The sequence below is a fragment of the Misgurnus anguillicaudatus genome, chromosome 16 (genome assembly GCF_027580225.2).
Source record: "Misgurnus anguillicaudatus chromosome 16, ASM2758022v2, whole genome shotgun sequence".
Classification (NCBI taxonomy): domain Eukaryota; kingdom Metazoa; phylum Chordata; class Actinopteri; order Cypriniformes; family Cobitidae; genus Misgurnus; species Misgurnus anguillicaudatus.
The window spans coordinates 12,419,601-12,433,246 of record NC_073352.2 but is presented as its reverse complement, the minus strand read 5'-3'; the positions used below and the strand labels follow the sequence as shown (position 1 = coordinate 12,433,246).

The 13,646-nt window shown below is 36.7% G+C and overlaps 1 protein-coding gene across 1 annotated transcript; it reads right to left on the bottom strand.

Annotated features, from left to right (window-relative positions):
* Positions 1 to 658: 658 nt before the first annotated feature.
* Positions 659 to 9,004, bottom strand: LOC129422937 (interferon-inducible GTPase 5-like). Its single transcript, XM_073854617.1, has 3 exons — positions 8,978 to 9,004; positions 6,026 to 6,175; positions 659 to 1,816 (listed from the first exon to the last, which is right to left on the bottom strand). The coding sequence occupies exons 1-3, from the start codon at positions 9,002 to 9,004 to the stop codon at positions 659 to 661; spliced, it is 1,335 nt and encodes a 444-aa protein (XP_073710718.1).
* Between the last annotated feature and the right edge of the window lie 4,642 nt (positions 9,005 to 13,646).

The following is a 13,646-nucleotide window of genomic DNA, read 5'->3' as shown; positions in this document are numbered from 1 at the left end:
ATACATACCTCTCTCATCTCCGTGCGTGCTGTAACTCTGTCTGACGCAGCCCCCGCTAGCTTAGCTTAGCACAAAGACTGGAAGTGGGTGGCTTTAGCTAGCATACTGCTCCCAATAAGTGACAAAATAACGCGATCATTTTCCTATTTATGTGTTGTGATTTGTATAGTCAAACCGTGTACAAATAACAAGGTGATATGAGACACAGCGATCTTTTAACAGTATACATACTGAGAACTATATTCTCTGAAGACGAAGCACTGCCGCATGGGCGGAGTGATTTGCACAATTCTGACCGAACTCTCTGCTCCTCACCAGGGGCTTCTCGTGTGCTGCGAGCAGATCACTCCGCCCATGCGGCAGTGCTTCGTCTTCAGAGAATATAGTTCTCAGTATGTATACTGTTAAAAGATCGCTGTGTCTCATATCACCTTGTTATTTGTACACGGTTTGACTATACAAATCACAACACATAAATAGGAAAATGATCGCGTTATTTTGTCACTTATTGGGAGCAGTATACTAGCTATAGCCACCCACTTCCAGTCTTTGTGCTAAGCTAAGCTAGCGGGGGCTGCGTCAGACAGAGTTACAGCACGCACGGAGATGAGAGAGGTATGTATGGACTTATCTAACTCTGGGGGATACGGTGAATAAGCTAAATTCCCAAAATGTGGGCGTGTTCCTTTAAGTGCAACAACTTCCTGGCATCTTTTGCTATTTCATTTAGAACTTTTTGTAACATTAGAAAGGCAGTAAACGACAATCCCCCTGCCACCAGAGAGCCTATAACAGGGATACAGGCAAAAACCTGTCCAACAGCCTCTGCTGTTACAAAAAGTGATGTTGCACTCAGCAAGTCTATGAGTGACTCTGTAAAACATCCTTTGACCCAAACAGATTCAATTAGGCTGTTTACAGTTTCTATGCTATGACCAAATTGTTCACAAAACCTCTTTAGAGATTCCCTATCCAAACCAAAGACCCTGCTTATCTCATCTTTTACAAGGACTAAATCTGCTACAATTGAAAGACCAGGAAGAGGAACTGCTGCCACTGCTGCTGACAGGAAGGCTACTTTTACAATGTTTTTCTTTAGTGCTTTCTTCTTTTTCTCAATTATATCCAGTGTGATGTTTGGCACAGCTAACAGCAGCACGTGTCTCTTAAGCTGTGGAAGCTCTTTTTCAATCCTCTCATGCAGTAAATTGAAGTCATACTTGCCAAGGTCATAGCCAGAGATCAAGAAAACAACAGGATCCTCTACACCGACTGCTTTTAGTCCTTTATTACAGTCCTGCCGAATAGTTTCCAGTGTCTTTTCTTGATCAAATGTTTTTTTGTTCTTTTCAGCATTTATGTCCACATCAATCTTAGAACGTACAAAGTAAAACTTCTTCCTCATTCTCATGATCTCAATGGCCAGCTGGGCGTGGCATTCTCTGAACCGATCTGAAGCAATGATAATGAAAAAATCATAACATTCAAACTTAACATGTTGAAGATACTCGTTGGCTTTGAAGTTTGGTGTTCCAATTCCAGGGAGATCCCACATTTTCACATTTTTGTATTTTGGGTGATGGTAAACCTCTGGATTCATTGTGGTCTCCACTACACCTGTTTTGGCAGAACCCTCGTCTTCATCTCCTAAACCCCTGAAAGCATTGACAAATGTGGACTTTCCAGAACCGGACTCGCCCGTCACAGCAATATTTAACTTAAAGGCGGAGTCCACGATGTTTGAAAAACGCTTTGGAAAAGAAGATGGGCCGACTACCAAAACACACTTATAGCCAATCAGCAGTAAGGAGCTTGTCTACTAACCGACATCCTTGCTGGGTTGCGTATGTGTGGGGCGGGTCTATCAACAGAAGGTCCAGATTCTATTGGGGTAGGGGCGTGTTTGTTTAGGGGATTTCAAATATCAACATTTGCTTTCAAACATCATGGACTCCGCCTTTAACTTGATTTTGCTGTTGGAGAAATTCTTTGATCTTCTTTGTTGCTGTTGAAATATCCTGATTGTATATAGTTTCCTTAAGTTCTTCTAAAACTTCCATGGGAATGACATCATTTAATGCACTCATGGGAAAAACAGGATGCTGTGAGTTTTGGAAAGTATAACTTAAAAAAAATGGCTTAAGATCTTGATTAACTTGGAATTGAGTTTTAATATTATGTAAATATTAAGTTTTAAAACACTTTACTGAAATGCTTTTTAATATTTTATGTATGTTTAAAAAAATGGCTTTTTTAGACTATTTTTTTTATTTATTTTGGATCCTTTCAGAAAACATTATTCCATAGTTAGAGTTGAATTATTCTATAGTTCTTAGTGATCTAAAACCTTTGAACATAAACATAATTAAAAAAAAGAATAAATATTGTCTCACCTCAGAACACATATCCAACATTCGGATTGATAAAAGTACAGTGTGAGTGTGTGCAATTGGGGGATTGGGAAGGGGGATAATCGTGCTCGGGCACGATTCGTACTGGTTGGGTATAATGTGCGTGTGTCCCTAACTTCTGTCCACCCACCCCACTACCTGTCCCTTCGACCCAATCCCCTCCCATTTCTTACAGGTAATTTCAGACACACTCGCACTGGCACTCACAAATATCATCAACAACTCCCTGCTCACCAGAACGTTTACATCCCATTTTAAGCAGACCCTGGTCACTGCATTGCTTAAAAAACCATACTGAACCCTTCTCCTTACAGACCTGTCTCACTCCTTCCGTTCATTGCGAAAACACTTGAAAGAGCTGTTTTCAACCAGATATCTTCCTTTCCATCACTAAAACAACTTACTAGATGTCAAGCTGCAAGGCTTCAAATGCAACCACTCCACCGAAACCCATGTCAGATATAAGTCACTACTGCTCACATACAGGACTTAAACTGGCACTGCACCAGCATACTTTACACTTTCCTACATTCCTACACTCCATCCAAGATGTATGATTTTGAAAGAGTACCTTAAATAGTTAAAACTTGTTAAGTAAAGTAAAACTTGGTTAAGTGTGTTTGTGTTTGTGTGTGTGTGTGTGTGTGTGTGTGTGTGTGTGTGTGTGCGCGCGTGCGTGCATGTTGTTGTTTTTGCCTAATGTAGCTCTGTATTGTCTATTTGACTCTGTGTTGTTCTGTGTAGCTCCATAGTCTCGGAGAAACATTGTTTCATTTCACCGTGTATTGCATCAGCTATGGTTGGAATGACAATAAAGCTCCTTGAACCTTGAAGCGCTTCTTGTATTATTGCCTTCCTATGACTTAATCGCTTTATTGTTTCCTAATCTTTGGATAAAAGCATCTGCTAAATGCCTAAATGTTAATTTAGAAATAAAAATAATATCATAAAATAAATATAAAAAAGTTTTGTAATATATCAAAATATATAAAGTATTATACAAATCTGCTCCTGCAATCCATGGCAATCAATTGTAACCTTTGTAACCATAAATGTCATTTCCACAACATGCTGTCATTTCCACTACAGAGTGCAGTGTGGTGGAAATGACTTTGGTTTAAATAGCATTTCTGTCGTTTTTTGTGACAAAATGGAAGATAGCTTCGCTGATTAGCTTTGAATTAATACTTAGCAGTTCATGTATGCAATAAAACTTTTTAGCTTAATAAAAACACCTTTGAAGTTACAGTTTGGAAATAAAGTAGAATCAAGCAATATTTACTTTGATTTATTTTTTCATTTGTTGTTGATGAAAATTTTAATTCCCTCAAAGTCCAGCATGTGCTCTGATGTCACTAAACATTTCCATAGAAACCACCTAAACAATCTTTCAGACAAACTTTTTAAAGGGACATTACAGTGTTCAGGTGGAAATGACACTAATACTGTATGACAAATATATTTTGTATAACAAAGTAATATTGATAGTGGTCTTACATTAAATATTTTAATGTATTTTTATTATTTTACTAGTGCTTAATTTAGGTACAGTAATAGTTACCAGATAAGTCATATTTTTAAACTCTATTTTCATTCCTAAAATTCAAAAGTCTGAGCGACAAGGAGAAAACAAAAAACAAAAAAAACACAGGAAAAAAGTGATTTTGACATCAAGGAGAAAAAATTATAATAGAAAGGTAGTAAAAAGTTTTTAAGGTTGTTTTACTGTCAGTTTGTCAAAGAAAGAGGAACGTGTCCAACATTATATGTATTTTTAAAAATATTACCAAAGACACATAACGTGCCCACACTTTTAAGAAATTATAGTAAGCTCAAATTTAGGATGATTTTACGCAGCATTTTATAAATGAAAGGGGATGTAATAGGCCTACAACCAGTGCTCGAATGGGGGGGATCCAGGACCCCCCATAAGGCATTAGGGACCCCCTATAAGAAGTCAAAATTATACTTAGGGGGGTCCCTCAGATATTTTTATTTTAGTAAAGATAATGCTGACAAACACATTAGTAGTGCATTTTGTGAATGAAATTGATGTCAGTTCAAATCATTTGAACAGCTTTTTTGCTGAATAATGTTTTGAGTAAAATGGTTAAATGTAAAGTCTAAGTGACTAATAAAGAAAGCAACTTGCCCCACCTAATGTGCTATCCTGCACTCAACTTAAACCACACTTATAGGCCTAACACATTTAGGTCCTATCTAGTCAAACTTTAAATTTTGAAATGATTAATAAATTAGTTTATAGCCTTTATACAAAAATATTTTGGGAAGTATGACATAAATCATACATTTGTGTTTACAGGTAGTAATGTGTTGCCATTTTGAGTTGCTATGTCATGTTGCATTGTGGGAACCCCCAAAAGACTTTATTCATTTCAGCACTGCCTACAACAAGTGTACTTATGTTATGTAGGCTACCACTAGAGGATGCTGTCTACCATGATTAATATGGCCGTTCCTCAATCCGAAGGATGCAGCCTGGAGGTCGTATATGCAGGCTGCATGCGCCATCAAGCCTGGTTTATTTAAGTTAACTGAGCGTTACATTCGCAAGTCATAAGCATATTACAACATATTTACTATTAACTTTGAATAATTGTCAACTTTATAATTGTTAATATTTTGAAATAAGACAGTCTTGATGACGTATGCAGCCTGGATATGCGACCTTCGGAGACTGCAGCCTTCAGATTGAGAAACAGCCTATAATTATGTGGTTTGAACTATGGTTAAACTATAAAAAGTGAACCTGACGTACAAATTGTTGATGTTTCAATAGAATCAGTCCTGTAGCCTAACTCTTTATTTCTATTGAATGTGTTCTTTCCTGCTGATGTCCTTTACAGAAAACATTTAACTCTGCGGACCCTGTACAGCAGGGTTCCTCAAATCTTACCCTGGAGGGCCGGAGCGCTACAGAGTTATAGCTCCAACCCTATCAAACTTACCCACCTGTGATTTTCTAGTGATCATGAAGACCTTCTTTTTCCTGCTATGGAAGTGAATGAATGTCCACAAACGGTTTGGTTACAAACATTGCTCAAAATATCTTCCTTTGTGTTCATGAGAACAAAGAAATTAAAGCGGGTTTGTAACAACATGAGAGTGAATAAATGAATTTTCATTTTTGGGTGAACTATCCCTTTAAGGGCAGCTACATAAATGCAGTATTGATCACTACAGAGTGAAGAGGCGCTTTGTGTTGCATTTTAACATAGTGATTCAGAGATGATTCAGTGTGTACTATTGTACACCCAATCATGAATTTATACGGACATACCACTTTAAATATTGAAAAAAGATAAAAGTAATTACCAATAAATTATTTTGGATCTGTGTTCCAACATACGCTTTTTATTTGAATTACTATTTTAATAAAGTTACTGGTGTTATAAAACGATATAATAGCATTACACATAATATAGAACGTAACAGAGGCTACAATATGACATCACACATAAAAAAATAAATCACTTTTCATTGCATATGTCACACATTGTAAATAAAGTTTTATGTAGCTAAACCGATAGTTTGACCAGCATTTTCTTGGCAGTTTCAGCATTAACAGAACGTGACAAAGGCTTCATGCCAACCTTTAAGGCTGCAATGAGGGGTTGTGTGTTGCATGTGCTGGCAGCTGTTTGGCTGCTTATCAGACTTGTCCTCTTGTCGCCATTCTGGATAAGATGAGATTCTGTTGCTATGGCAGCCACGGTCCCATCAGGCATGACAGATTCACAGATCTGACACAGGTTATAAAAGATGTGAGAGTTAACAGATTTTGAAATGAAACACGATTATAGATATGTTCCATTAACTGTGACAACAATAAATAAATAAATAAATAAATAAATATATATATATATATATATATATATATATATATATATATATATATATATATATATATATATTAATACTTTTTTTATTTAAACATTCATTTAACTATTCAATTAGCATTTGAAACTTACAAAAATCTTTGGAAAGCTACATTTGGAAATTTTATTATTACTATATTTTTTATATTTATGCTATTTGCTTTATATGCAAAGACATTAAGAAAAACACTTTCTTGACTATTATATACTTGATGTGTTTTTAATTAGATAGCCTATATGTATATGTTCTTACCAATGACTACAACCAAATAACTAAATCCAAAGCTCAATGAAACTAATTTTTGTGTTGTAACTAATGTGTTTCCGAAACATCCCTCCCCCTTGTGTACATCTGTAAAAAGAAGTACACATGGGATGCTATTTTAGAATACAGATGTTCCCTACACGAGAGCTACAGTAGCAGCTTAATGCTTGCCCTGGTTTGCTTAAAATATCCCTTCATTTATGTTACAAACCAGGAATCTGTGTCATTCTATCTAAATACAATCCGTTATATTATAATCCAAGTTTACATGTGACTGTGCAAAAAGGTCCTGTTGCAGTCAAGGTCTGCAATAATAAACATGTTTAAAACCATTTCATATTGCACCAGGCAATGCTCTGTTTTACTATTTTCCACTTTTTTCTCTGTAATTAATTACAATTTTTGGGGGGCACCACCCATGCTAAAAATTGATTGTATTTATTAATCACATTGTAATCAAAAATACTTTAAATAGCATAATCATGGTATGTGAAAACCTTTAACTGTCCTTAAAGGTAAAAACATTCACTGTCAGAAAAAAAAGTCAAATAATGATGCTAAGCTGTCGCTGGGGCAGTACCCTTTAAAGGGGCCATGTTTAAGTGCTATGATTGGGTCCCCAGTGCTTCTATCAACCTAGAAAATCAACCCAGTAACTTAGTTTTGGTAAACCATTTTCTACAAGCACATGAAAAAATAGGTTGTTGATGTCATAAGGAGCTTTTATTATAATAATACCACCCCTTAATCTGCACTATCCAACCACAGCACTGCTATTTAGTGCAGAGCAAAGCACAATTGAGTTTTAATTGCAACAAACCACCATCATTGTGATCAGTGTTTGAATTTCATCAGCTCATTTGCATTTTAACTCTTTCACCGCCAGCGTTTTTTTAAAAAGTTGCCAGCCAGCGCCAGCGTTTTTCATGATTTTCACCAAAGTTTAATGCCTTGCAGAAAATGTTCTTCTTTACATATATAAACATACAATATACCAAATGAAAGAACAGACCCTCTGCTTTCAAAAAAAAAAAAAAAAAAACGTTTCATCCTACCTTATGTGGTTCTTTTGTAATCAGCTTTTGAATATGGGTAGGTTTCTGCAAAAACACCACATTTTGAGCAAAAAGCAGAGATAATTCCATTTTTGTGACTTTTCATAGAGATCCCATTCAGAGCGATCTTTAAAATAGACACGGACATGGAGCAGCTTACCATAGGGCAATACTTCCGGTTTTAAAAAGTTGTGGAAGGGCGCCACCTAGTGGATAATAGCGGTATTGCGGAAAGACGGAAAATCTCGTCATTGGCGGGGAAGCGTTTTCTCTTAATTGACGAGATATCTCGTCTTGTGCCATGGCCCCTTTAAAAGGTTCTTTCTATTTAGGTACAGTATTTTGTACCAATATGTACATTTGAGGTACTAATATAAACTTTTTAGCTGCAAAGGTGCCAGTTAGAGACAAATTTTTTATCTTTCTGATAGTGTATAGGCTGTTAAAAAATGTAAACGAAGTGATTCTAACCCCAACCACAAGCGACAATAGGAAAATAGGAAAAAACTTTGAGAAAACAATACATAAAATGTCATGAAAAGAAAGTCATGCCACGGACACAAAAAACTATTTATAGAAATTTGTGTGAGTGACACAAAAAAAATGTCATTGAAATAAAGCTGAATTTTATGCCATGGACACAAATAAATTAATAAAAATTTTTGTGACTATAACATGATGTTCTGTGAGATCACTCTGCTCAAAGTCTATGTGACCGCGGCTTAAAGGGACACTCCACTTTTTACACAAAATATACTAATTTTCCAGATCCCCTAGAGTTAGACATTTTTTTTTTCGTTTTGCAATCCATTCAGCTAATTCCTGGGTCTGGCGCTGGCACTTTTGGCATGGCTTGGCGTGGTCCATTGAATCTGATTGGACCATTGGCATCGCGCTAAAAGTAACCAAGGAGTTTGTATATTTTTCCTATTTAAAACTTGACTCTTCTGTAGTTACTTCGTGTATTAAGGCCGACCTAACTAAAGAAGAGTCAAGCTTTAAATAGGAAAAATATCAAAACTCTTTGGTTATTTTTTATTGCGATGCTAATTAGATTTAATGTAATACGCTAAGCTATGCTAAAAGTGGTACTGCCAGACCCGGAGATCGGCTGAATGGATTCCAAAATGGTATAAATCAAATGTTTAACTCTAGGGGAGCTGGAAAATGAGCATATTTTCAAGTTTTGGAGTGTCCCTTTAAACTGGAACATTAGAACTTGACACAATCAGTCACAACAGCCAATAACGCTTCACATTCGTAGCTGATGTATCCATAGATATGTATAATAAAGGCTAGATGTGTTACGGCAGAGTCTCTAAAGTCATCACCTGGGGGCCATCTTACCTCAGTCAGCTGGCTCACTCGTAGCATTGTGTTTAATGGTGCAGATACTTTTAAATAACCATAACTTGCTCAATTTTCTACCGATTTTTAAACGGTTTGGTTTCTTACAAACATTATAAATGTGGCTATAATTATGGATGCTTTAACATGATTCATGAAAATTATTCATTAAGAATGCAGTGTCATAGGTACATCTCTGACGTTTATAACAAACCAAACCGGTAGAAAATTGAGCAAGTTATGGTCATTTAAAAGTACATGCACTAATAAACGCAATGCTACGGGGGAGCGAGCGCCCAAGATACATATCCCAGAACGTCATCATTACAAAATTATACCCCAATATACTTGCCGGTAGAGGCGGTAATACTGTTGGTTGTATTTGGGGACTTTTTAAAGTGTATTTTAGTTTGGCCATGACCGTGCTTTTAAGTAACCAGGTCTGACCATCACATCAACCCAATATCATGGCACTACACATATACTCTTCACAATCACCATCACACAGCAAAAACTGAGTATTGTTAAAACATTCTTTAGAGAGCTCTAAAAAGGATATAAATCAAAGACCTTTCAGTCATAGAAACTAAAGCCTCCAGGATCTATGTGGGCCATGAATAAGTGATCATGAAGGTCTGATAAATAATGGAGGTGGTTTAGAGATAAAACATGCAGCAGCTGAAAACCTACTGTTCTCACATCTGAAGGTCAAAAGGTTCAGAACTTCAAGGTGGTGTTTTTGTTTGTTGTGCAGGAGTCCACCACTTAAATAGCCAAATAAACTTAAAGTAAAGATCCCAGTCAAGACTCTCAGACAGGAAAACTTTGACAAGCCAACTACTAAAACAAAGCAGATTATACACAAACAACAATGTTAAATGTTTATAAAATTAGATAAATGAAAAGCAACATTTGCTCAGATTCAAAACCCATAAGTGCATCTGAAATGTTTACTTGAAAATGAATACTTTTTATCAGACTCTTAATGGATTCTGCCAACAAAGAGGTACAGTATTTCTAATGGCCTGAGGCCGGGATTAAGCAGATTTAAAGTATTTGATAAACGTATAATATGTGCCGAGAGCATTCGGTTAATATCATAACATTATCTATGTTTTGATGAAGGTACATTTAGTGGCATTTGCATCTGAGCTTTTTATTATTTTCAGTGCATATTTAAAGTTATATTACTGTAAGATTTTTTATTAATAATCCAGCTTTTGTACCTTTTTATATGAATTTAGCAAATGCTTTAAATAAAATTGTCTGCCAAATTTATAAATGAAATGTTCAAATGTTGGATTGTCATGTCACATATGCATTTGAAATTAATTAAACTACAACTATCCGCACTTCGATCACGCTTCTCTGTTTCAAGTTTTGTACAGCACATTACAATACTATATATGTATTAGTTTTCCTGTGGTTTCTTTTCTATGTCTCTCATGTAAACTTATAAATAAACTGCTATATAAATAAATGTGACTTGACTTTTAATAAAGGAAACTTGAAGCACAGTTGAAGTAAATTTTATCAATGCATGCATTTCCTTTAAATCAAACTCTTATATTGAGTGCATCATGCATTGAACTACAGGGGCACCTTATTTTCATTCAGGATTGTGAGTGCACTCATACAGTATTTTATGCAGTGCATGTCACATCTCAATCCAGAATTTGCTGAGTATGCTCTCAAAGCATGCTTCTCCCTCTCTGCACTACTTCTCACCAACAACGTAAGAAGGCCACAAGCACATGCTAGTCTAAGCAAGACTGGAAAAACAGAAGAACCTAAGCCAGTATGAGAGCCTCGGGCTAAGGTGTGTGGCTATGAGAGCACTTGTTGCGTTTCACTTGAATGAAATCAGACAATATCAGTACTTTCTGAGACAGGCTTAAAAACTACAACACAGATCTTGCCTTTTTCACTTCCTAAAACAAAAACACCATGTCACACACACACACACACACACACACACACACACACACACACACACACACACACACACACACACGTACACACACACACGTACATTATCTTGATTTTAGTCTTATCTAACTTGGACTCCACATGTTTTATCTGCAGGGTTTAATTCATTGCTAACATGGCCTGGGTTGACATGGACATAGATGTATGGGACCGTTGTGTGTTAGCTTCTAGCCTGAAGCCTGGGAAACCCGTTCAGGTGTAAAGAAAAGGAAAATTGCTTGTCTCTTCTGATTAGAGAAGGAAATTTGTGCTCACGTTGAACAAAACATTCAGAGGGATAGAAATACATACAGGGTTTGATGAGGTTGATTGATTGTATACATCTCTGCAACAACAACAATTTGTATTGCTTGTAAGTAAAGCAGTTAATCATCTTTGTAATCCAACTACCAGGAATTATTATGACTAAGTTCATGTTCAATGAGTAACCAAAATAAAAAAATAACCACACAATAGTAAGCAGATTGCAGGACAGTTTAAATGAAGCTCTGAATTGTGCATTTGAAAAGACACAGTTTAATAGTAAATAGATATTTTGCTTACCTTCTTTAAAAATAATTGACAGAATATTTAAATGATGATAAGCTTATGTGCAGAATGATGTGCTTATTCATACCATATGGACCACAGTAAGCGCAGGTGTTACACAGGTGATGAACAGATGTATAGCAACCTCTAATACTGTAGGTTTTAGAGTCTTGGGTTCACATATGATTTAACACCCAATTTTTGTCTACTAAATTATATATACAAATTATTTGTTATAGTGTACACTCACCGAAAGGATTATTAGGAACACCTTTTCAATTTCCCATTTATGCATTTATCTAATCAACCAATCACATGGCAGTTGCTTCAATGCATTTAGGGGTGTGGTCCTAGTCAAGACAATCTCCTGAACTCCAAACTGAATTTCAGAATGGGAAAGAAAGGTGATTTATGCAATTTTGAGCGTGGCATGGTTGTTGGTGGGAGACGGGCCAGTCTGAGTATTTCACAATCTGTTCAGTTACTGGGATTTTCACACACAACAATTTTGAGGGTTTACAAAGAATGGTGTGAAAAGGGAAAAACATCCAGTATGTGGCAGTCCTGTGTACGAAAATGCCTTGAGGCGGATGGGCTACAACAGCAGAAGACCCCACCGGGTACCACTCATCTCCATTACAAATAGGAAAAAGAGGCTACAATTTGCACAAGCTCACCAAAATTGGAAAGTTGAAGACTGTAAAAATGTTGCCTGGTCTGATGAGTCTTTTCTGTTGAGACATTCAGATGGTAGAGTCAGAATTTGGCGTAAACAGAATGAGAACATGGATCCATCATGCCTTGTTACAAACTGTGCAGGCTGGTGGTGGTGGTGTAATGGTGTGGGGGATGTTTTCTTGGCACACTTTAGGCCCCTTAGTGCCTACTGGGCATCATTTAAATGCCACAGCCTACCTGAGCATTGTTTCTGACCATGTCCATCCCTTTATGACCACCATGGCATGTACCCATCCTCTGATTGCTACTGTCAGCAGGATAATGCACCATGTCACAAAGCTCGAATCATTTCAAAACGGTTTCTTGAACATGACAATGATTTCACTGTACTAAAATGGCCCCCACAGCCACCAGATCTCAACCCAATAGAACATCTTTGGGATGTGGTGGAACGGGAGCTTTGTCCTCTGGATGTGCATCTAACAAATCTCGATTAACTGCAAGATGCTATCCTATCAATATGGGCCAACATTTCTAAAAAATGCTTTTAGCACCTTGTTGAATCAATGCCACATAGAATTAAGGCAGTTCTGAATTATAAATTAATTATAAAAGAGGTAAAATGTGTATTTTCTCATATTTCCTTTAAAAAATATGTTGGTCCTGGGATAGATTACAATTTCAAAACAGAGTTTGAACTGGGGGATTGAAGGAACGGAGGAGAAAAACAGAATTGTTGATGATTCTGCAATATGTTGTGTCTGCATTAAAGGTCAATAAAAATATTCAAAAACAAATGAAGTTTATTTGATTATTTACTGTTAAGTTTGGAAGGAGCACGGTCATGTGATCCAACCAATCAGCGGAAAGAGGTTTCTATATGGCCAGCGCTCACATCTGTCTCTTGACGTTTTTTTGCAGCATCCCCCCTCCACCCCACCCCCTGCTGGTATATCTATCCAGTAAAGAAGGGGGAAGTACTCTGGGTCTGGGTTCAGGCTAATATTCTGAGCTTAGAACCCTCCCCCAAAAATGCTTTATTTCATATTTGATTACACGCTAATACAAACTCTTAAATTATATATACTGTCTACCCTGTCTAAAGTTTCACATTAAAAAAAAGCTATTCTAGATTTATATTATAACCATTGTTCATATTTAGAGTATACATTTTAGCAGAAGTTGAAGTTGCCTTGTTTCTATTTTGGAAGGAAATCTTTGTTGCTGTGTGCATGACTTGTGAAGTGGATATTCAGTCAGAAAACAAAACTGCCATTGTCCTCCTGTGTTTCTTGATGCATTTCACTCACTGTGTGTGTGCGTGCATGTGTGTGTGTGTGTGTGTTGTTCATCCTCTTGCACTGTGACTCTCCTCTCCGCTGCCAGGCCAAAGCAGAAGTTCTCACATGGCCAAAGCCCTAAGTCACATGGGCTGGGCATGTGCCACATAACACTAGCAGTCAACAACCACCAT

What these genes read in the sequence shown, in the direction of transcription:
- LOC129422937 (XM_073854617.1), bottom strand. Translation starts at nt 9,004, where the DNA reads ATGCTACGAGTGAGCCAGCTGACTGAG. An exon ending in GAGTGAGCCAGCTGACTGAG is followed by an intron (nt 6,176 to 8,977) that starts GTAAGATGGCCC and finishes AACCTGTGTCAG; the next exon opens with ATCTGTGAATCTGTCATGCC. An exon ending in CCCTCATTGCAGCCTTAAAG is followed by an intron (nt 1,817 to 6,025) that starts GTTGGCATGAAG and finishes GTCGGTTAGTAG; the next exon opens with ACAAGCTCCTTACTGCTGAT.